The sequence below is a fragment of the Punica granatum genome, chromosome 4 (assembly GCF_007655135.1).
Source record: "Punica granatum isolate Tunisia-2019 chromosome 4, ASM765513v2, whole genome shotgun sequence".
NCBI classification, from domain to species: domain Eukaryota; kingdom Viridiplantae; phylum Streptophyta; class Magnoliopsida; order Myrtales; family Lythraceae; genus Punica; species Punica granatum.
Genome location: NC_045130.1, coordinates 30,008,976 through 30,032,870, shown reverse-complemented (window position 1 = coordinate 30,032,870; position 23,895 = coordinate 30,008,976). Strand labels below are relative to the sequence as shown.

The window sequence follows — 23,895 nt, the reverse complement described above, 5'->3', positions numbered from 1 at the left end:
TTGAGTTTGGTGTTCAAGTACATGTGACGTATGTAGAGAAATCGTCAAAACGGCAAATTATAATGTTAGAGCTGATGGTGAGAGTTGTTGTGTTGTAAATCGGAATATCAAAAATAAAATCACAAGTTATTTACTTGTACATAATTTAATTGAGTTATGACAAATTTACTTGAGTTTTTTCTAGTAAATATTTGTATACTAATACACGGTACATGTAAGTGCATGTGTCATAAATTTGCACCTTATATATAATTTCCATATAGTAATTTAAAGAAATGCAAGAGAGAGGGGCAGAAGTTTGAAGTCCACTTTCCTTCCATTCTAAAGTTATAGACCTCCCTTATAGTAAAAAAAAAAAAAAATTTGGCGTATTTTATTAGTCAAGGGCTTCTGTCACCGTACCGTACTGTTTCCGTTCTACAATCTCAAGTAATTGATGCCTGGGAGAATGGCTCATACATGCCGCTGGCGATCTTATTGCTGTCCGAATAACTGAGCCAATTCTTCATCTGAGTCATCTAGACTTTGAAGCCAACTTGCAAAGGGGACATCGCATTTTGGCATGTTAGCCGGGGGCCTTCGCAAGCTCGTCTCCGGCGTGTCGCCGTTCTTCACGATCATTGCGGTATCCATGCCCCAACTCAGGTGCCGATCCAAGTGGCAGTGCCAGAGCCACACGCCTGTCAAATTTATCGGTAGATGGAGATCTAATAGACTTAGACATATGTGGAAAAAAATGAACATATATTTAAGCTTAACTAAACATGAACATTTAAGAACTCTGGTGATAATAGGACTGACCAGGATTGCTTGCTTTAAATCTTATGGTAGCCCATCCTTTCTTAGGAACAGAAACTGTATTGACTTCCACCGGATCGACCAAATTAAAACTTAACGGGTCTGTGACATTATCGAAATTCCCGATGCCTGACCCTACCACGTAGAAGCTGTAGCCGTGCATGTGCATCGGATGGTTCTCGGATGCGTTTATCAATGCTGTCCCTTGGAATGTAATCTCCACCTCTTCGTTATAATTCAACATTTTTACCTTCGTCGCCTTTTGTGGTACTGCCAGGGAGTATGGAAGACCATGCTCTGTGAAGTTGAACATCGTGGGCGGCCAATTCGGAAAGTCGGGCGTATAGAACCCTCTCAAGTTACTGCACCATAAAATTATTGTAAGCTATCCTAATGTGCATAAGCTTCCTTTGCGACTGAAAATAAAATTATTGTAAGTAATTTCTTTAATTCTAACATATAATATTTAAATCGTGTGAGCATTTCAGATTAATTTCATTCAACAGACAAATTTAATGTAAGGGAGGAAAGGGCAGGAAATTTAGAAATGATTTTGTGTACCGATAATAAGCTTGAAGTATATCCATGCCCGGATTCACAAAACTGATGTTATTCATACTCGAAGCAATCTTATCCCCAACGGGCCCATCACAACTCTGATTGGGGCAGGGGATTATGTTCATAGACACTGTGATGAACATTCGAGTCGTAATGTTCATTGGGACGTTGACAGGATGCTGCTCATCGGCCAAGCTTCTGAGCTTCGCCAAGAATGCATTCCCAGCATTATAATCCTCATAATATGGGAGCTGTGAAGGGTAGATCGGTGAGTCGGGGGCACTGTAGTCACCGCTATACATGAGGATCGCTGAGGCATTTGCATGATCGAAGAATTCTGCAGCATCGGTTGGGGTAGTATCGAAATTATGAACCACGATATAATAATGGCCTGGCATCTTGTTTGCTGTGAGCAAGACATTTATAGTCTGTCCCGGGCTTATCATGATGTAACCTGTAACAAAGGGTTTAACGTAATTCCCGTCCATCCCGACCACTGTCAAGTTGTGATCCGCGATGGCAAGGAAGAGTTCGGCATTCATGACCGCATTCACTATGCGGAGGAGATAGGTCTTCCCATAGTCAACTACCCACCTATAAGTCGACTCTGTAATCCACAAGCACAATATTAGCATCAAGAAAAGTAAATCTAACTTAAGCGATGATTAATTAATTAATTAATTAATTAGCCGCGTAGAAGCTCTGACTTATACGAGATATATATGAATTCATCCAAACAAAAAAAAAATCATCAAAAAATGTACGAGCTATATATGTCAATAAACCGCATGAAATGATATGCTAGAAAGAATATAACGTTAAGAAATTATAATTTTTTTTATTGGTAGCTCGTATAATTAATAATAATAACACTTAAGTAAATACTAAGACCTTATTAGTTGCTTCCACATATGAATTTATATGAACTTCAATTTCAATGTTAAAAATATATGATATATGTAATTACTGAAAAGATTTACAAAAATTAATGTGGCGTAGCTTACACAGATCGGTGCTTTTAAAACTTGGTGATAGTTTTTATTTTTTTTAATTTTTTTTTTCCGTTAATGCATATTTTATTTGAAAAGATTAATAATACAATGAACATAGTAATTTCAGTTGGTTTACAAATGCAAGATATAAAATGAAAACTTTTTAACTTAAATATAATATATAACTTAGGAGATTGAGTATTCAAGATTATTCTCCCTCTCAACAAATGTATTTTCCCAAATTCAAACTTGTGTTCTCCCCTTTATGATTGGGGGAAAATTGCTTAACACTTAATCAATATTTCGTTAACTATTCTCTTCTTTCAATTTTGCTCATATACTCTCCGAAACTTGTTAATATTGTATCAAAAGGTACTAAAGAAAATATTGTTATCTTTATATTTGTATACACATTAAGTATATGTACGTAGTTTTTGTATTAGAAATGTATAATATTTATAGTAGAATGTATACCTACTACGATCAGTGCGTATAATTTTTATTGTCGGCTTTTCATGAATTAATTTCTTGAATGTGTAACTTTACTCAAGCACGTAATAACGTACAATAGGATACCTCGAGAGCAATTACAAAAGTCTCCTGGCTGGCCGTTGATCATATAGGCATCGGAATCGGGCAAGTTTCCTCCAGTGATTAAGTCCTCGTCCACCTCTTCATTAACATTAAAGTCGTACCAAGATCCTGAAACAAATTAAAATTAAAGAATTACATAAGGTCAGAGAAGATTAACCCAAAAAAAAAAAATGGAGAATGCCTTTATATTTCGCTCTATCAAACAAATCTATGGAAATTATAGGCCTTTTAACAGAATCCACCATTAGGCATACCGAGGATGAGGATTTCTTCGCCATCAGGAGCTGGGAACGGGTACGTAGTTCCATTGACGGGATCGATAACAATTGCTCCGTATATACTGTGTCTAGACCAATCACTGTGCGCATGCCACCAGAGGGTTCCCTCTTCATTTGAGAATATCACCTCATACGTGAAGTTTGTCCCCGGTTGGATGGGGCACTGCGTAATGTACTCTGGACCATCCGACCATGGATTCCCTGGTTGTTTGACACCATGCCTATAGAAATATAAACATCATGAATAATCAGTGGTCATAAATATCACTGTGAAATATATATAAACCAAACCGAGGTGTGAGGAAGAGAGCATTACCAATGGATCGTTATGGCGTGATCCCCTTCATTGTAGACATTGACATACATAGTGTCCCCTTTATGGACCCGAACCATGGGGCCCGGAAGGCTGTCATTCACCACCAGCATTCTCTGGGTGTTGCATAGCCTCGTGAAGTTCTTCTCTTTCAGCTAAACCAGGAATCAAATTAGACACACGCATATAGATCAAGAAGGGGACTAATCTTAAATAGACGATAGTTGATAAAATCCTAATAAGTATTGACTAGGAAACCTCTTATTAAATGTTAATAAAGAATCCCGTGCAAAGCACGGGTTATAAGCCAGTAATAAATAATTAGGAGAGCAAAACTACGAAAGGCAAACTAGGAAACTAACATATGGGAAAAGAAAAACCGAGTAGAAGAAAAGAACTGACCCATCCAAAACGGCAATGGCACATTATTTTCCAAAATTAGAAGTACAATTAACAGGCAGAAGAAAAGGCCTAACAGAATAATTCTCTATGTAGATTACCACAAAATCGTAATAATGGACAGCGCCCTGAACCGGAACAAGGAAGGTAGCCGCAACCGCAACAAGAAACATGAGGAGAATGAGAAGCTCGGAGGCCATCGGACGTGCAGCCGGTCTCCTGTTCTCCATCGATCGTCTTAAGAGGGCATGCATGTGAAGCTAAAACGAGACCTATGAGAATATCTTCCTCTGGGCACTAGATGATACGTATACATAGTAGATGTCCAACGTATACATTTACCGGTCAGTCAGCCCTTCCAACCGTAATTCCCAATGCCTCTCCAAATTTCAGATGGGCCAGGATTTTAAAGGAGGCGTCGTACGTCTGGCCCCTTCAAATAATGTTGCCCGTCTAGCCAACTTGAGAAATTATAATTTCTTTGGTAAATTACACATAATTAGTGAGTTACTGCTACCTAACTTTTGTGGAATGTAGTTGTGCGTGAATAGTTTAAAAGGAAATATGCATGTAGATAAATTTATCCCCCAGCTTCGATCTAATCATCATGAATTCTTACAAATCAACCATAATGTCAATTAAAAAAAATATATCCATAGTTCCCTCCGCCAATTTGGATTATTTATAAATAGATACTTTAACATTTATACACCGAAAAAAAAAACATAATCATATTTCTTTGGGAGAGGGATCCCAAGGGATAAGGCGTCATCACCATATTTCTTTAGGAAATTTCATATTATATGTAGCCTTGGCCCTTTGTGGGCGGATTGGTCATCCAATTTTACCAGTAAAATTATTATATGAACATAATTTCCTGTATATTAATTAAACGAGAGCATTAACTGCATTATGTGCTATGTAGATATCTGTGGTCTATAAATATCCACCACGGCTAATGCTGTCGTACAAAGTCACTGATACACCTAAGGGGCAACCACATACCGACTTTGAACACGGTGGGGGGTTTGATAGTATCCTCCCGCCCATAGTCGGTGGAGAAAGTCGAGCAAAAACAAACGAATAGGTGTTAGTGGGTCCAAGGAGACAAACATACCAAAGTCTTATTTGCCTCAAAGTATATGCTACTGATTTCGCCTGATATTTTCACGGAGCAAAATATCAACACCCATACATCTCAGTATCTACAGTTCGCACTTATTCACTTTATAAATTGGGAGCTTACCAACTTGGGTACACACATACTTGCACCGCACTTCCATATATATACTAGGTTTTCAGACCGTGCAATGCACGGATTTTATAAACAAACTTAATCATAAAGAAATAAATTTACAACTATTAAATAATTAAGAAACTGAATTTAATAATAATTTGTTAGGATGGATCTTATAGCTACATATATGCATAGCATACAACATTTGTTTTGTACTAAATAATGTCTCCACTATTACAATGGCCGAGAGAGCCTTTTGTCTCATTTTCAAAATTCGCGAAATGCCCATACTGTACATATTTGACATCTCATTTTACTAGAGTAGTCATTGTATGAACATGATTGTAAATTTATTACGGCAAAACTACCCCACATATCTTCTTTTTCCGCTCCGATTTTTGCTCTCTTTCTTCATCCCCAAATCCAACATTCTGCGAGACTTTTTTTCTTTTGTCAAAAAAGATATAACAGTATAAGTTTTTATGATAAAAAGTCACGGGAGTTTAATTATGTGTAAGAAAGAATGAAATAAAAGGACTGGATAATCCCATTATCGGGGTTTGTTAAAATCTTTGCGTAGCACGGCATTGGTCAAGTATAAATAACTATTAGAGAGATCATTAGATAACGTTTAATAGATCGGGTCAATTATCGATTTAATTTCTAATAAAATAATTTTAAAGATCTAAAAAGCCAATCATTCAATTTTATTTGATGAAAGTACAATTGAATAAAACTCTAATTAGTAGGACACACAGCTGAATCTACAATCTTATTTATGTTAAAGACTTGAAAAACAAAGTCAACATTTCAAAGTAAATTAACTTGCTTTGAAAAATTCATATTGCTGAAACTAAAAATATTTCAGTAATCTTCTTGTTGATATCATCTTTTAAAATTTAATAACTAATATAATTTATCCTTTAACAAATAAAATTTACTTTTGTACACATGACTTAGTCATTTGGTTATTATATGGCTCAATCCCATGATATTAGAGTACAACCCAATAGGATCAAATAGATTTCAAAGGAGTAATGACAATCATTAAATAAAAATAATATTAGTGAAAATATATTCATCAATGTCTTTTGTAAATAAGTTTATCTCATATTGATATATTTAGTGGGTAAGTGAGGAAAATTAAAGATAAAAAAAATTAGAAAAATAGATTACATAATATGCATCAATGCTATCCTTGGGACATAAACTATACAAACAAAAGTAAGAACTTATCAAAATTACCTAATTTTGGGAGAAATTATAATTCACTTTGGTTGGGTGGCTCGCTTGATGATGTACTCGGTTATATGCTCCATTTTTTGGAAGCTCTCCCGAAAACATGCCAATATGGAACCATACAACTAAATCGAAATTAGAAATTAATCGAAAAAATGAGTTACCCTGTAAAAATATTTGCCCAATAGAAAGGAAGCTCAATCTAATCCCTAGAAAACTCCCCACGTACATATGAATTCCCAGGCAAATCTATGTAGAGATTTTTGTGCAATTAAAATATCAAAAAAATTAATAGTCAAAATAATACCATTAATTTTTAATGCTCCCAAAATTTAGGATTTCTTTTATTGATGGCATTGATAATAAAATTTTCACTGCATTGGCATCGATTGTCAGAGTATAACATGAGGTTGTTCAATGCAACAATTAGTAGACTTTATCATTCTTAATGGATTCATTAGTGTTAATAGGTGGAAATTAATATTTTTAATATTATTACTAATCAAAGTAACAATTTCTTCACTTGAATTTATTTCCCTACAAGTATATATATATTTTTCTATTGACTGTAAAGCACATATATAATCTAATTCATTAATTGATTAAGTTGGAGTGATATAATTTACATATATTAACTTAATTAAAATTATTTATATTAAATTTTAATTTATTTCATTTTTACTGCTCTACCTCTATTTTTTTTAATTACAAAGGAGGCACGGGTAATCCCATACGAGTATCTATCTTGAACATTTTGGTTATCAAGCCATCGTACATAGTTGTGCTACACCTTCTTTAACCATTCTACCTCTATCTATTAAGAGGGAGTCTAATTTACGTAGATATATATAGAGTACATATATTTTGTAGTATAAAAAATTCAAATAAATTAACAAATACATAATTTTTTATAAATATTTTATTATAAATAAATATACAATTACTTGTTTATTGAGAATGACTATAAACAATTACTGAATAATTTTTCTTCATTTTACTATTTATTTGGCTTTAAAATTCTATTAAAATTTTGCATTTAATTCATATACAAGTATATCAATAAAATAGTTCTTATTATACTTAAAATAATATTTTCTTAATCCTGCATATTATTGAGACTTTTATCTTTAATTATACCTTTATACTATTTACAAATTTATATTGCTTATTTGGCGGGAGTCAATTATATATATTTGTTAAGTCTAAACGTTATTTAGACAGTTACCTTTAATTATGACTTTGCACTATTTAAAATATTAATATATATATTTGAATCACTTACCTTCAGTTGTGACTTTATTTTATTTTAAATTTATCTTTTCAGTCCTATTATTTTATATCTATAGTATCCAGAGAGAGAGAGATAGATAGGTGTCCAATGTCGGTGAAACTCTTCACCGCCTCAAGCTGCTGCTTCTACTGTCTGCTATAATCTTTCATTGCTTCCTCTAGATTTCTCCTTTCTTTCTTTTCCACTAGATTTTTAGACCTAATTACATGGTAGCCCTTATAACATCTAGGTATTTACTCCTAGATCTTTCTTGTCATTTCCAAACCGAATCAAGATCTTTACACATAAGTTATAATCTAAACCTAGTCATGTTTGGTAGAGTGGATTAGAGAGAGCATAAAATTTTTAAAATCCTAATCCGGTGTTTGAGTTGACGGGATTGGAAATGGGTTTGGGATATAACATTATGCAACTAATCTCATGGGGAGGAGTGGGTTAAACCCGGGTCAGGATAAGATCATTGATGAACGGATAGAAATGCCCTTAGCTTTATTTCTAATTTTTAAAACTTGCCATTGAACTTGCAAAACTGTGGATAGCGATGAAAAGGGGTGGTGGTTGCTCGACGATGGTGACTATCGCCTCGATAATGTCGCCGGTGACCTCTATGGGCGTTAGTGACCTCAACCGGGCGTTGGTGGTCGGCGTAGGGGCACTACTGCTCGAAATTTAATAAAAAAAATAGAGAATAGAGATAGGAGATCGGGGCTACGGTGGCCAGATGCCAGCCACCACTGCCCCAATTGAGGTCGGTAAAGACTATAGAGGCCACCGGCGACCTTGATTAGAGTGGTGGTGGCCGGCATCGGGCCACTACAGCCCATATCTCCTCTCTCTCTCTCTCTCTCTCTCTCTCTCTCTGGTTTTCTTTTCCTTTTTTAATTCTAGTCAGCATTGGCCCCATGACGGCCACCACTGCCCAGGCAAGTTCGTCGATTTTACGTTCAAAACCCTTGAGGTCACCTACCTTGGCTTAATGCTCAATTTACTCGTCCTCTGAGCTGCAGGGGTTCACCAGTCCTGGAGGATTAATCAGGTGAAATCTGGATAACCCCGATGATCAAAATATATATATATAATAAAATTATAATCTAACTAAAATAGTCTCTTTTTAAGAGTTAGTATTAACTTTATCCATTGGATACCGCGGTGGTCGTTGGCAGGGGCCTTGGGTGTTCACATCTGCCAAGATCAGGCATAAGGTAGTACTATTTTCCCATTTGATGTTCACGTCTGCCAAAGTCGACCCGAAGGTAATGAGGTTTTGCATTCTAGACGTTATTGACTACCATACCTGTCTTTATTTTGAAGCAGTAATATTTTCTTTAATGTATCAAAATTTTCCTCTAGACTACGTGACGAAGAGAAGCAAGAAGATGGGAAGAGAGAGCTAAATGGGTCTTCATAGGTTTTAATGTCTACAACCGAAAAATGGCCTGAGCTACGAAGAAAAATTCTGAGACGTACACAATGGGATTCATTGGTTCAGAATTGCAAATAAAATGATGATGATCCATAAGCTTAAATACTGGCCTACTTGCATTAATCTGCCTTTATTTCAAAACGATAGATCGATCCTCTCGATCCTCCTCATGCGTGGGATCAATTGATTAGGACTAAAATATGGTAAAGTGTTGAGGTTGAAGATACATTCCCGATTTGACACAATATTCTGAATGAAGTTACTCGAGAGGGGACTCCAAGAATCAGTAGATTTAGATACTCGGTATATTTCGAATTGGGTAATATATCTTGAGACGGAATCCAAATTCTTAGAGATTTCTTGTGCATCCGTATTAGGAATTCAGTTCTTCTACTTTGATTGGGATTTAGTTTCCTAATGTATAGAGATATTTGGGAGCTCCTTTATAAGGATTGTATCGGGGTTTAGGGAGGGATGACACTTTGTAATCTCTCATGTATCTCGTTGCCGGGAATAAAAAGAAAGCTGTGAAGAAAGCCATGCACGGAGTCTTGCTCGTGGATGTATGGACCTTGCTGTCCCGAACCACATATATTGGTCGTGTGATTTATCTCTTCCTAATCTCCACAATTGCACGAGTTTATTTTTCTACTAGCGATTCCGAAATTCCCTATCAAGTGTGTCAGCACCCAATTTTGGTCCACCGGCTCCAGAGGGGCAAAATCGTCATTTTTGCCACCCGTAAAGGAAGTATTTCCGATTAATTAATCGAGTGTTCGCGACTTTTTGGGACGTTTTTGAATTTCGCGTACATCGACGTCAATTTTCAAAATTCGGGACAAAATTCGAGATTGAAAATAATTTTATCGCATAATATCGACCGATGAATTTTTCTGTGCGCAATGCCGATCCCGGATCATTTTTTCGACATCCAATTGTAAAGACGAGAATTTTTAATTCTTACACGCGTTAAATTTGAATTTTAAAATTTCTTAAAAAAAAAGGCCAGTAGGTTAGAGGCTGTCTGACCGACAAGACAAAAGAGGTCAGGGTCGGTCAGACCAAGTCTGACCGACTGTAACCCTTTTTTAAAAAAAAAAAAAGTGGCAACGGTCAACTCTGACCGTTGCCCCCTCTCCCCCCATTTTTTTGTCTTTTTCTGCCCCTTCCTTCGGCCCTCTCTTCGGCTTTTTTTTTTCTTTCTTTCTTCGGCGGGGTTTCTCTTCGAAAAAAAACGCTAGCTGCTCCTCCTCTCTTCCTCTCTTCCTTTCTTCTTCTTTGGAGAGAATAAAAAAACCCTAGGGGACTCACGCGGGAAATCTCCAGCTCATTCGGACGGGAAACTTCCAGCTCGGACGCCATTTTTTTACCAGCATCTCCGACATTTTTTGAATGTTTATATTTGCTTGGATGAATATGATGTGAAATGAACGTTATTGGGTCGCGTGGGTGATCGAATTTGTCACGAACTCGATTTTATGAACTTTTCGTTTTGACTCATTTCAGTCCAGAGGACGCATTTTTATTTTTTTTAGATCTGCCCCAAATTAAAAATTCTTTTCAGCCAAGTCCCAGTCATTTTTACCATTTCCCATTCAGTCCTTGAATTTTTCAGAATTTTTCAAGCATCCCAAGGAACTTTTTAAGTTGTATCAGTATAGTCCCGGGGCCATTTTCGCCCTTTTCAGATCTGCCCGAATTTTAAAATTATTTTCAGTTAAGTCCCGGCCATTTTAATATTTCCCAATCAGTCCTTGAATTTTTCATAATTTTCTAACCACCCTTATGAACTTTTCAAGTTGTTTCAGTTGAGTCCCGGGGCTATTTTCCACCCTTTTCAGATCTGCCCCGAATTTTAAAATTAGTTTCAGTCGAGTCCCGGCCATTTTCAGCAAGTTCCAATCAGTCTTCGAAATTTTCAGAATTTTTAAACCAGTTCCGGAAACTTTTAAAGTTGTTTCAGTTTGGTCCTTGGGGAATTTTTCACTTTTCAGGTCAGCCCCAATTTGTAAATTCGTTTCAAATAAGTCCTAGGACATTTTCAGTATTTCTTACCATTCCCCAATTTTCCAGAATTTTCAAATCAGTCCCGAGAAACTTTATCCGAATTTTCAAATCAGTCCCTGGACATTTTCCAAAGATATCCAACCCTTTACTACTTGGATCCCCGACCGACAACGTATGTGTCCCGTTTGAATGTTTTTGTTTCTGTAAATATATGTATACAGCATGATAATACGTGCTCTTTGCATGATTTTCCGCTTTCATGAATCGGTGTCATTTTATTGATTCCGTTAATATTACGTTTGTGCATCTTTGTATGTGCTTATCATGATCATGGTGGCACCGATTGTTTAAATATGTATGTTTGTCGTGCTTGACGTGATAATATACTCTTAATCTGTGTTTAAGCGCTTTATTTTCTCGTTTTAATTGAAACCTCACATGAATCGGTTTAATCATGCAAACTCGACCTAAAATTAATTTTTAAATCCCAAGGTGGTCGAGAATTAGGATTCGCATCGGACGGTCCATCAATGATCGGCTCGACGGTTTGAAATCCGCATATTTAGAGCATTTGACAATACTTTAATTAATTTAATCAATAATTCCACTAACGGGGTAATTGGGACGTTCATGCGATTAATTAACTCACTCGGCCCTAATAATTTTGCACGAATTGGTAATAAACCGGTAACACAAGTCGATAGGTTGCAAACATGCGTTGGTGCCCTTCTCAAAACTTGCAAATTTTGTAAAACCCGAGACACGTGGCTCGATGTGACATGGATGTCTAGGAAGGACTTGCGCGCCTTGACTCGAGGCCTCACCTGATTTCAGGAAACTCAGGTCGGGGCGTGGAAGTTCTTTTTAAATCACTTCCGGATAGATTAACTGGTCCTTTGGTTTTTTAGGGTTCTTGACAACCCTGAAAGGTCCAGGGGATCGGTTAGCGCCAATCACAGACTGAGGTGGCCCGCACCGCGTAATCCTTCTTTTCCAAAAATAATTTTTACCTCAACGGCAAAATCGTCTATTTGCAACTTAGCGACACCCTATGGTTAGAATAAGAGAAACACTACGGTATCAGAGTAGGGATGGGCTACCCATCCAGGCACAGGTTCATCTGCATAGCTCGCTCTATTCGACCGATGAGTTTTTGTTATTCTAGCATAGTCTCAGGCAGTTAGTTCGGGTGGATTGGTTCAAAATACAAATACCGGACTAATTGTGTACTTGACTAAGACAAAAAACGGGTAATAGCGGGATAGGCACTAGGTTTTAGGATTTACGGGCGGAATCCATGTTCAGGTAATAACTTGTAACAATCGTAGTATCACAATATAGAACAATCCTAAAAGCAACCCACAAACACAAGACTTGACAACAGACGTCACGTACGTCAAGTCCTCGGAAAATAATCCCAAATGCGAAATACCTTCTCGAGGCGATCCTTGATCGATACATACCCTGTATCCACTTTGTCTGTTTTAGGGTAGGATTTGCATGCCAAGATACCCCAGTTAATAATCGGTTAATTCACGTAAATTCGGCAATAACAAAACCACATTATCTGTTCATTTGTGCCCGCTTGTTACATTCTCGCACTTGTTTTTTTATGCGGATCGAGCCCGATCCTTTAGGATACGATTCACATGGGGTCCAACGCCCCAATCGTAGATTACGGGATCCAATCCCCTAACACTGAGCGCGCATCTTAATTTCAATTCCAGTCTTTTCAAACCCCACGGTGAGAACGAGTGGAATAATAACCGAACGCGAACCGACCGGGGTTCAGTTGTTGTAATTTGTATTTTATTTATTTGAGAGGACAATGTAAGGATTTATGTTGTACATTTATTCATGTAAGAATCTCGGTCGGAGAGTAGACGGTCGGAGTGTTTCTTCGAATTTACGGTGTCAAAATGCATAAGATGAGCGGAACTTAATCAAGCGGTAATTAAATTAAAAATGGCAAGCCTAGATAAGTTAGAGTACCGATAGGGCATGCGAGATATAAGCTCGCATGTAACAGAACCCCCGAATTCAGAACTTCGGGTTTCGCAGATCATATGCCTTAGCAATTAGGTGTACCCCGTACCCCTAGACCCGGGTAACATGCCGGCCCTCGACTTTCAGGTCATAAAATGGCAAGTGGCGACTCCTTCTCACGCGCGTCCGTCGCGCGTCCCCGGGAAGGTGGACACCCCAAGCCGGGTTGCATTAGGCGCGCGCACGCGTGCCCTGACGAGATGAAATTCGGGTGCGCACAAAGTGGTATCGGAGTGAGGTTCATGTAGAGAGATTGTGTTCGTGCTGTTTTGATCTTTATGGTTGGGAAGAGTATGACTGGATTCCAGATGTCGGGGCTCAACGGGTCAAACTTTGCCTTGCTGAAGCTGAAGATGCAGGCGCTGCTGGTGAAGACAGGTATGCGGTCGTACTCTTAGGCGAAGAAAAGAAGCCGAACAAGTTGTCGGATGAGAAATTCGTGGAGAAAGATGAGATGATGCTAGCGGATTTGCTTCTTGCTTTGGAAGATTCAGTGTTGTTCAACGTCAAGTCCGAGACAACCGCGAAGGGGTTATGGGATAAGCTGAGGTCTATCTATGAGGGTAAGTCATTAATGAACAAGATCTTCCTACGGCGACAGTTGTATAACTTGAGGATGGTAGACGGGTCATCGGTACATGAGCGTCTTAACATGTTCAATTCCTTAATCAGTAAGTTGGCGGTGCTTGATGTCAAAATCGAGATTGAAGAAAAGGTTAGAATTTTACTATGTTCCATGATAGATTCTTGGGATAACTTGATCATGAATCTCAGTCACGTGACTTCTTTTGACATGGACATGTTAAAAAACCGAGCACGTGCGCAGCGAAAAAGTTAATTACGGTAAAAATCAAATTTTTATCACGTGCTCGTTTAATCGAAAACTTCAAAATCATATCTTAACATAAGAATCGCCTTCTAAACGAATAGACAACATCACATATCTAAATCTACAAGAAAAGTTTAGACTTTTATACTAACCTTGTTGATCCGAGTCGATCAAACTAACCGTCCAAGTGCCCGGTCTCTAGTTCGTCCACACGGGCACGTCTCCACCGAGATTAGACTCTTCTCGACTTGTACACTCCGATCTACGTCACCGATCTCGAACGGAATCATCACGGAATGAAAGGATCTCTTCAAGGACGTCAAGGAAAACACCAAAGAGCCGAACCGGAACCGAAAAGAACTCCGATTAGCCTTGGGATTTGTGCGACTAAGTTGCTTGTTGATTGCCTCAATGGAAACATTCTCTCTTTCTCTCTAATATCGGTTGATGATCGATTGCATTGTGGGGTTATCTGTAAGAGCATATCTATATATATCTTTACCCTAGGGACTAAAATGTAATTATTAATTAATCCACATTAATTAATAAATCACAAATGAGTCCTCACACTTAAGTCATCCAATGACTTGCCCTTGTTGTAAGAAAGAAAGATCAAACAAGTTCTTGACACAAGTTTCCATCAATAGACAATCTATTTATAGAAACTCTCCAAATAAGGAAACTATCGTATTTCCTTAATTAGATTTATCCTTGATATTGAACTCGGCTTCAAGATGTGCTAGCACCCTTGTAACCACATTGCAAGCCTCGTTCGATAATTAATTCCTAATTAACTTCCTTAATTAGAATTAATTCTTTTCTCGGTTTAAACACGCTCAATGTGTGTGACTAACTAGGTTCATCATCAAATGACAATGGGGTTATAGTATCAACTCATTTGACACTATCAGAAACTCTTTCTGTAACCAAAAGCATAATTCCCAAAATGTCATTGGTTCCCAAAGTTCACCAGTGACACCTAGCAGCATATCATGACAATCCAAATAATGACGAATATATAATTGAAACATTCTGATGAACCTCTGATCGTATATGCCATGCATTGAATCCCTTCACTACATGATCCCGATCTAACTAGAGCTATGGTAAATGCCAAATTCTATAGCCGATTATATGGACTCTCTAATTTCATTCTTAGATCTGTAGTATTTGAACATAAACTCTTTTCTATTCGAGTCTATCTACCTCGGCCGAGGATTTCTCGATCTAGAACAAAAATCATATCCATAGGACCTTTTCCCTGTTTACTCAAGTTAGCGAATCCCGTCTTGATCGGACACCTAACTCCAAGTATAACTAACTAGCACCACTATCTACCGAATACTCATACTAAGCACAAATATATTAGCAGTAGCAAATCCAAATCACCTATACATGAGATAGCGTTCCATCTCAAGTCTAAGGATTATATGCATTAATACGATCCAGATAACATTCATTGACATTAGTAAATTACCGTATGAATATTATCTGCACGTCACGTTCGACTACTTATCATATAAGTATTCACATATATGTCATAATAACAGTTATCAGATAGCATGAGACTCACTACTTCATCTTCATTAGTATCTGTATACTAATCATGGAAATAGACAGAGATGACGATCTATCTGGAGAAATAATGTCCAGTTAAGTCTCATACAATTGTGAACAATTTAAAGATATTCTTACCGAATTACTTCGTCACTCATATTCTTAACTCTTAAGAATGAAGCATTCAAAATATCTTAAGGACTTTATTCTAATAAACATAGACAATATACGAATAATAGAATAAATTTTATTGCCATAAAAAGAATTATCCAAATACATAAATCAGGCTTTAGGGCATATCACTAACAGGACACCTCGGTGGCTTCTCTTCCCAATGAGGAGATGAGAAGGAAATCCGTTCTTCCATCAGATGGTGATGCTTTGGTCACACGTGGTGAACAGGAGAAGGCAAGATCAAAGGCAAGAAGGAGGAATAAAGTAAGGGGTTGGGAGTGCAATAAATCGGGGCACGTGTGAAAAGACTGCAGATTAAGAGGAGTAGATGGTGAAGATGATTCCGGATCAGACAATTCCTAGAGTGATGGAGTGGTGAACTCCGTATATGAAGATGAACTGTATTTGTCCACGGTATAGAAATAAGAAATTTCTAAGCAGTGGATTCTCGATTTGGGGGCATCGTTCCACATGACTCCTCACAGGGAGTGGTTTCAAACTTATAGCCCTTGTGATGGAGGTGTTGTCTATATGGGCAATACTACAGAGTGTTGTGTAGCTGGGATTGGAGATGTACGGATCATGATGTTTGATGGCTGTGTTCATAAATTTTCTAATGTGAGACATGTTCCGGCAATTCGGCAAAGTCTTTTGTCCTTGGGAAAATTTGATGAACATGGCTTGAAGAATGTGACAAAAGGAGGCAAGTTGAAAGTAGTGAAAGGTATCATGATTGTGGCAAAAGGGGAACTAGTCGGTGGCATATACAGATTGAAAGGTAAGACCTGGGTGGAAGAAAATGGTTTTGTTTAAAGTTTAAATCTCATATAGATATTTTAGGGATATTTAGATTTCATATCTTTATAGATTATGTCATATCTCTATCGATATTCTAGGTTTTATTTTCCTTATCTTTAGGAGGAGAGATATGGCCAAATTAGGATTAGTTTATGTCTATATATATTCATCTTAGTCAATTTTTAATAAAAAAGGAACATTCAGAAAATTGTGAGAGTATTCTTTTTTATTCTTGAAAAACTAATTCGAACTTATCGGAAGTTTCCGTTGCGTTCATCATCGACTTATCAAACGGCTTTCCACCACCGTTTGTGGCGTCTTCATCAACTTATCAAACGGCTTTCCACCATCGTTTGTGGCGTCTTCCTATATATCGAGGTTCTTGTTTCGCATTAAACAACGGGTTGAGGTCAATTATACCAAGGTTCTTGTTTTTGTCGTAAACAACGGGTTGAAGGTTTGTCACTCAAATCTGATCGTGGAACGATATTGGGTTCCTTTAGTTGTCGGGTCTCGTCATTCTTGGCGGGAATCGCATCATTTGGTATTAGAGCATCAGGTTCCAAATCGGGTTTATCCTATCCTTTTTTGTTTCAATTTGCTGAGTTTCGGTTTATCGAGTTTGTTCTTTGTGGATTGTTAGCAGGAAAAAAAAAGAGCTAAAAAAAAATTTCGGCAAAAAAAAATACAGAGCTGAAAAAAAAAAGATTGAAAGAAAAGAAAGAAGACATCGTTGTCAATTTGATCCAAATTTTGTACCTCAAACCATTTTAAAGTTGTTATTTCCCTTTCTTTATGATCTACATTGATTCTGATTCCAGAATTTCATATAACATTCTAATATACTTCATTCTGTTTGCCTTTTCTCTTGTTTCTTTTCTTCCTTAAATTTCCTTTGACCATTAATTTTCTTTGATGAGTTCTTAGTGAATTGTTGCTGGAAAATTTGGAATTGTTTGTTTAGTTCTAAAAGAACTGAAAGAGAATTGTCGAGTGGAAAAAGGCAAGAGCGGTGAGAACATTAGAGGGTTAAAAGACACGTTTGTTTGAGTGAAAACACGAGTGTAGAGTTATTCACATTCTTGAGTGTAAACACGTAAGGGAGAGAATTGTGAGGTCCTTTCTTTCTAACTTTATTTTGCAGCAATCATGTCTCACAACAGTTCTAAGAGTATTCCCGAAGGTGCTACGGAATTGGCTGATTCGAAAGTACTTATGGAGGCGATGATGAGTGAGATGAGGCGTGTGATGAGGTTAGAGTTGGAACAGGTTCATGAACGAATAGATCGGATGGAGAACACAGGTGTGGAGCAGACACGAAACGCTCCTAATGTGCGTAGGGGGAAAGAGTTCAACCGAGGGAAGTAAGGGTTGAAGATGAAGATAATTATGGGGCTGGTTTTGATGAAGATGATCGAGATTCGGTTGTTAGTAATAGGAGACATGGAGGGCGGTTTAGAGAATATAAGAATCGGGAAGATAATACCTTGGGTAATATTAAGATGAAAATCCCATCGTTTCAAGGAAATAGTGATCCCGAAGCATACCTTGAGTGGGAGAAAAATGTGGAGTTTATATTTGATTGTTATAGTTATTTCGAGCTGAAGAAAGTCAAATTGGCTGCAATTGAATTCTCGGATTATGCAATTGTCTGGTGGGATCAATTGATGATAAATAGGCGAAGAAATAGAGAGCCACCTATAGATACGTGGGAGGAAAGGAAAAGGGTGATGAGGAAGCGATTTGTTCCTAGTTATTACTACCGGGAGCTGTATAATAAGTTACAAAGTCTTAGGTAAGGTAACCGGAGTGTAGAGGAATATTTTAAGGAGATGGAAGTGGCCATGATTAGAGCAAATGTAGAGGAGGATCGGGAGGCTACTATGGCAAGATTTTTGGCTGGATTGAACCGATAAATTCAAAATGCCGTGGAATTACAACATTATGTGGAGTTGGAGGATATGGTGCACATGGCCATCAAGATTGAAAACCAGTTCAAGAGGAGAGACAATACACGTGCAAGCCAAAATCCAAGCACATCCACTTAGAAACTGAATCAGTGGAAGAAAGATGAGAAGCAATCCACGTCGAAGTTGAAAACCGAGCAAAAGCAAGAAGCAACCAACCATGTTCCTCAAGGTAAAACCGATATTTCTACCCCTAGGAATCGTGACATTAAGTGTTTTAAATGCTAAGGCAGGGGACACATAGCAAGTCAATGCCCGAACAAGCGGGTCATGGTGATGCGAGACAATTGTGACATTGTGACCAACACTGAAGATTCTGACACTGATGACATGCCCCTATTGGAGGACGTTCCCGAGGAGGAATATTTAGTTCCAGATACATTGACATTGGTGGCAAGGAGAGCATTGAGCTTGCAAACAAAAAGAGTTGAAGAAGTGCAGCGGGAGAACATCTTTCACACTAGGTACTACATCAAAGACAAGGTATGTAGTGTGATTATTGATGGTGGTAGTTGTACTAATGTCGCAAGCGCAACAATGGTGGAAAAATTGAGACTGCCCATGGTGAAGCACCCTAGGCCATACAAGCTGCAATGGTTGAATGATAGTGGTGAGATAAGGGTGAACAAGCAGGTGTTAGTTGCATTTCGAATCGGTAAATACGAAGATGAAGTGTTGTGTGATGTAGTACCGATGCAAGCAGGACACTTGTTGCTAGGGCGTCCATGGCAATTTGATAGACGAGTGAAGCATGGTGGCTTTACGAACAAATACTCCTTTGTACTTAATCAACGATCAATCACTCTTATACCATTGACTCCGCAGCAAGTATATGAGGATCAAGTGAGATTGCAAAAAGAGAGTGATCAAAAGAAAGAGAGTGAACATAAGAAAAAGAGTGAAAATCAGAGAGAGGCCGAGAAAAATGAGAGAGAAAAAGAAAATCAAAATTCGGTCATTGAGAGAAAATCAGAGAGAAAACAAAAGAATTTTTATGCAAAAATGGGAGAAATTAGGCAAGCAATGTTTTTAAATCAGCCGATGATTGTACTTTTGTACAAAGAGGCATTTTTCAATACTAACGAACTTGATATCGCTCTGCCTAGTTCTGTTGTTTCTCTTTTGCAGGAGTATGAGGATGTCTTTCCTGAGAAAACACCACATGGGTTATCTCCAATCCGAGGGATTGAACATCAAATTGATTTTGTTTCCGGTGCGACAATTCCAAACCGACCAACGTATAGGAGCAATCCTGAGGAGACAAAGGAGCTTCAACGGTAAGTAAGTGAGTTGTTGGAGAAAGGGTACGTGAAGGAGAGCATGAGCCCATGCGCCGTTCCGGTTATACTTGTACCTAAGAAGGATGGGACGTAGAGAATGTGCGTTGATTGCCGAGCAATCAACAACATAACGGTAAAGTATCGTCATCCTATTTCTCGTTTAGATGATATGTTAGATGAGCTACATGATTCTTGTGTATTTTCTAAAATTGATTTAAAGAGTGGTTATCATCAGATTAGAATGAAAGAAGGAGATGAATAGAAAACTGCCTTTAAAACAAAATACGGTTTGTGTGAATGGTTAGTTATGCCTTTTGATTTGACTAATGCTCCAAGCACTTTTATGAGACTTACAAATCATGTTTTACGTGCATTTATAGGTACATTTGTTGTTGTCTACTTTGATGATATACTCATTTACAGCAAAAACTTAAATGATCATAAGGTACATTTGAAATCCGTTTTAGATGTTCTTAGGAATGAAAAGTTATTTGCTAATATGAAGAAGTGTACGTTTTGCACCGATAAACTTGTATTTTTGGGACTTGTTGTTAGTGCACAAGGTATACAGGTTGATGACGAGAAGATACGTGCAATCCAAGAGTGGCTCAGTCCCACAAGTGCAAGTAATATTCGTAGTTTTCATGGACTTGCTAGTTTCTACCGGCGATTCGTGAAGGACTTTAGTAGCATAGCAGCACTACTTACTGAAGTGATCAAGAAAAAACGTTGGATTTATATGGGGAGAAGAACAAGAGAAGGCGTTTCAGCTAATCAAAGAGAAGCTGACCAACGCTCCTTTATTATCTTTACCTAACTTTTCTAAAACTTTTGAGATTGAATATGATGCTTCTGGTGTTGGTATAGGTGCAGTTCTCATGCAAGAAGGATGACCAATTGCTTACTTCGGCGAAAAACGAAGCGGGGCAGCCTTAAACTATCCAACTTATGATAAAGAGTTGTATGCATTGGTTCGAGCTTTAGAGACGTGGTAGCACTACCTATGGCCTAAGGAGTTCGTGATACACACCGATCATGAGTCCTTGAAACACTTGAAGGGCCAACACAAACTAAACAAAAGACATGCCCGATGGGTGGAGTTCATTGAGACGTTTCCATACGTCATTCGGTATAAGCAAGGTAAGGAGAATGTGGTTGCCGATGCACTTTCTCGCAGGTATGCATTACTCTCTACAGTTGATGCAAAATTGCTTGGTTTTGAACACATTAAAAATTTATATACTGATGACCATGAATTTTGTGAGGAATATCGGGTTTGTGAGAAAATCCCTTGTGGTAAGTTCTTTAGGCATGATGGGTTTCTGTTTCGAGAGAATAAGTTATGCGTGCCTAATTGTTCCCTGAGAGAGTTATTAGTGCATGAATCTCATGGTGAAGGATTAATGGGACATTTTGGTGTTGCAAATGCTAGTTCCACGGGGTGCAGCGGAAGCGAAAAAGGAACAGAAATTCAAAATTTCCTACCCGTGAAACTAATTCCAAGACCTACTAGAAGAATAAGAGTAAATAAAAACGTACCTGGAATATTTAAAGTTGTCGACCGAGCGTCCCACGCGTGACGCCTCTACTGGAATCCACACCGACTTTGTCGACGAGTCTTCGAGATCGGCGGTGCTAGCGACCAACACTCGAAAGAAAACACTAATGCGACACCCGAAATTTTTCAGACTAATGGACCTAATTTGGATTGAACAATTCAACCCAAATTATTATATACATACACATATGCACGCACTATATATATCTGAGCACTTATATGAGTGCGTTTTATATATATCTATATATATACTTATGCATACATATATATCACATATATATGCATACCCCTGTTACCCATACTTACTGCCATATATATACACATATATATAGGCTTGAGAATGGGGCAATTTGCTTGTCCCACCGATGTGGGATAAGAGAAATTAAGAATTTCAAGAGCCAAGTGCATGGCTAAGTGTCATTATACAATTGGCCCATGTGTTACCATATAATAGACTCCAAGTGGTTCAATAAAAAATAGCCACTTAGCACACCATTAAATCAAATAAATCGGGTCTAATTAATCGGTAAATTTAATCTCATTAAATATCCGATTAATTGGTCGCACCTAAATCATCTAATCTCTATTAGACGATTTTATTTGTTTCAAAATATCTCGTCAATTTAGTCGTAGTGTGTGACCCTGTAGGTTCCCAATTACGTTGATAGTAATATCGAAATCTCTATTTTTAATATTACAAACAGCGAGCGGCATCTAGCAATGCATCACTATTACTCAAGTAATCGGAAAGTTAATTTCTCAACGAACCTTGTGACCTATATTACCATGTAATATAATCCATTTGTCCTCTATATCTCTATTGAGCCCAAGGCATGGTCGATGACATCCTTGTATGGCTCAATATCTCTCTTTCTTGGTTTACCGGGTAAGTCTATCAGAACAAATGAATTCGATATCGCTATATCGACTCATTTGGGTATGCATACACTTTTAGACTTAACCACCAAGTGGCCGTGAGATATCACTCCCATTATGTAGGAGGGACAAATTCTATCTTGATCACTCACATTCCTCTCCATGCTCTGTGGTATACCCAATAACTGTCTTTATAACCATCCTGTTACGGTAGCGTTTGACAGTATCAAAGTATATGACATTACATGTAGGAATTCATGGTGACCTCAAGTCAAAGGATCATTACACTATAGTCACTTTGAGATACGCTAATGACAGTCACGTAACAACCCATGTAGCAATCTCATGGCGGGTCAGTCCAATATACATTACTCTTAATGTATACATGTGGTGTGATTTGATATCTCCATATCCATGACCTATGAGATTTAGTCATCAATCAACACCCACACTAGTCTAACCGTATTATCGTTGTCCTAATTAACGATAATACTTTGACTAGGGACATTTAAGAATAATGTTCAGTAATTATAGGATCTCACAATCAAGTCACACTTGATGCCTATTGAACCTACTATTCCAAGGACATTATTGTGTAAAATCATATTTAGCGCAATCTACACAATAACAGAAATGCCTCGTTTTATAATGAAATAAATATCATATTACAAAACTGATTATAGATTGCCTCTAGGGCATACATCAATTCCCAACAGCAAAGACTTTATCTATTTTGCAAGAACACTTCTATTGGCCACATATGAAAAGAGATGTTGAGAGAATTTGTGGTAGATGTGTTACATGTAGGAAAGCTAAATCCAGATTGCAGCCCAACGGTTTGTATACTCCTTTACCTATTCCTAATGAGCTTTGGATTGATATTTCAATGGACTTGTGTTAGGATTACCTAGGACTAAACGTGGGAGAGATTCAATTTTTGTGGTAGTGGATAGATTTTCTAAGATGACACACTTTATTCCATGTCACAAAACGGATGATACTTCGCATGTTGCTGATTTGTTCTTTAGGGAGATTTTGAGGTTACATGGCATGCCTAGAACAATTGTTTCGGATAGAAATGCTAAGTTCTTGAGTTATTTTTGGAAGACTTTGTGGTGTAAGTTAGGTACTAAGTTGTTTTTTCTACTACTTGTCACCTACAAACTGATGGTCAAATGGAAGTAGTAAATAGAACTTTGTCTACTTTATTGAAGGCAATCATAAAAAAAAAAATTAAAACATGGGAAGAGTGTTTACCACATGTTGAGTTTGCTTATAACAGATCTGTTCATTCCGCTATTAAATTTTCACCATTTGAAATTGTGTATAGATTTAATCCTTTAACTCCTTGGATTTATCTCCTTTGTCTTTGAATGAGCATGTTAATTTAGATGACAAAAAGAAAGCTGAATTTGTCAAGCATATTCATGAGAAAACAAGACTCAACATTGAGCGAAGAACGGAGCAGTATACAAAACACGCCAACAATGGCCGTCATAAGCTGATTTTTGAACTCGGAGATTGGGTTTGGTTGCATATGAGGAAAGAGAAATTTCCAGCGCAAAGACATTCCAAACTGTTTCCAAGAGGAGATGGTCCTTTTCAAGTCCTGGAGCGCATCAATGACAATGCTTATAAACTAGACTTACCTGGTGAGTACAATGTGAGTGTTACTTTTAAT

The 23,895-nt window shown here is 37.6% G+C and overlaps 1 protein-coding gene across 1 annotated transcript; it reads right to left on the bottom strand.

The window, feature by feature from the left end:
• Positions 1 to 209: 209 nt before the first annotated feature.
• On the bottom strand, positions 210 to 4,226 carry LOC116206216 (putative laccase-9). Its single transcript, XM_031539027.1, has 7 exons — positions 4,034 to 4,226; positions 3,537 to 3,688; positions 3,197 to 3,441; positions 2,925 to 3,050; positions 1,360 to 1,963; positions 802 to 1,160; positions 210 to 680 (listed from the first exon to the last, which is right to left on the bottom strand). Exons 1-7 carry the CDS (start codon positions 4,184 to 4,186, stop codon positions 475 to 477), a joined length of 1,845 nt encoding a protein of 614 aa, XP_031394887.1. The 5' UTR covers positions 4,187 to 4,226; the 3' UTR covers positions 210 to 474.
• Between the last annotated feature and the right edge of the window lie 19,669 nt (positions 4,227 to 23,895).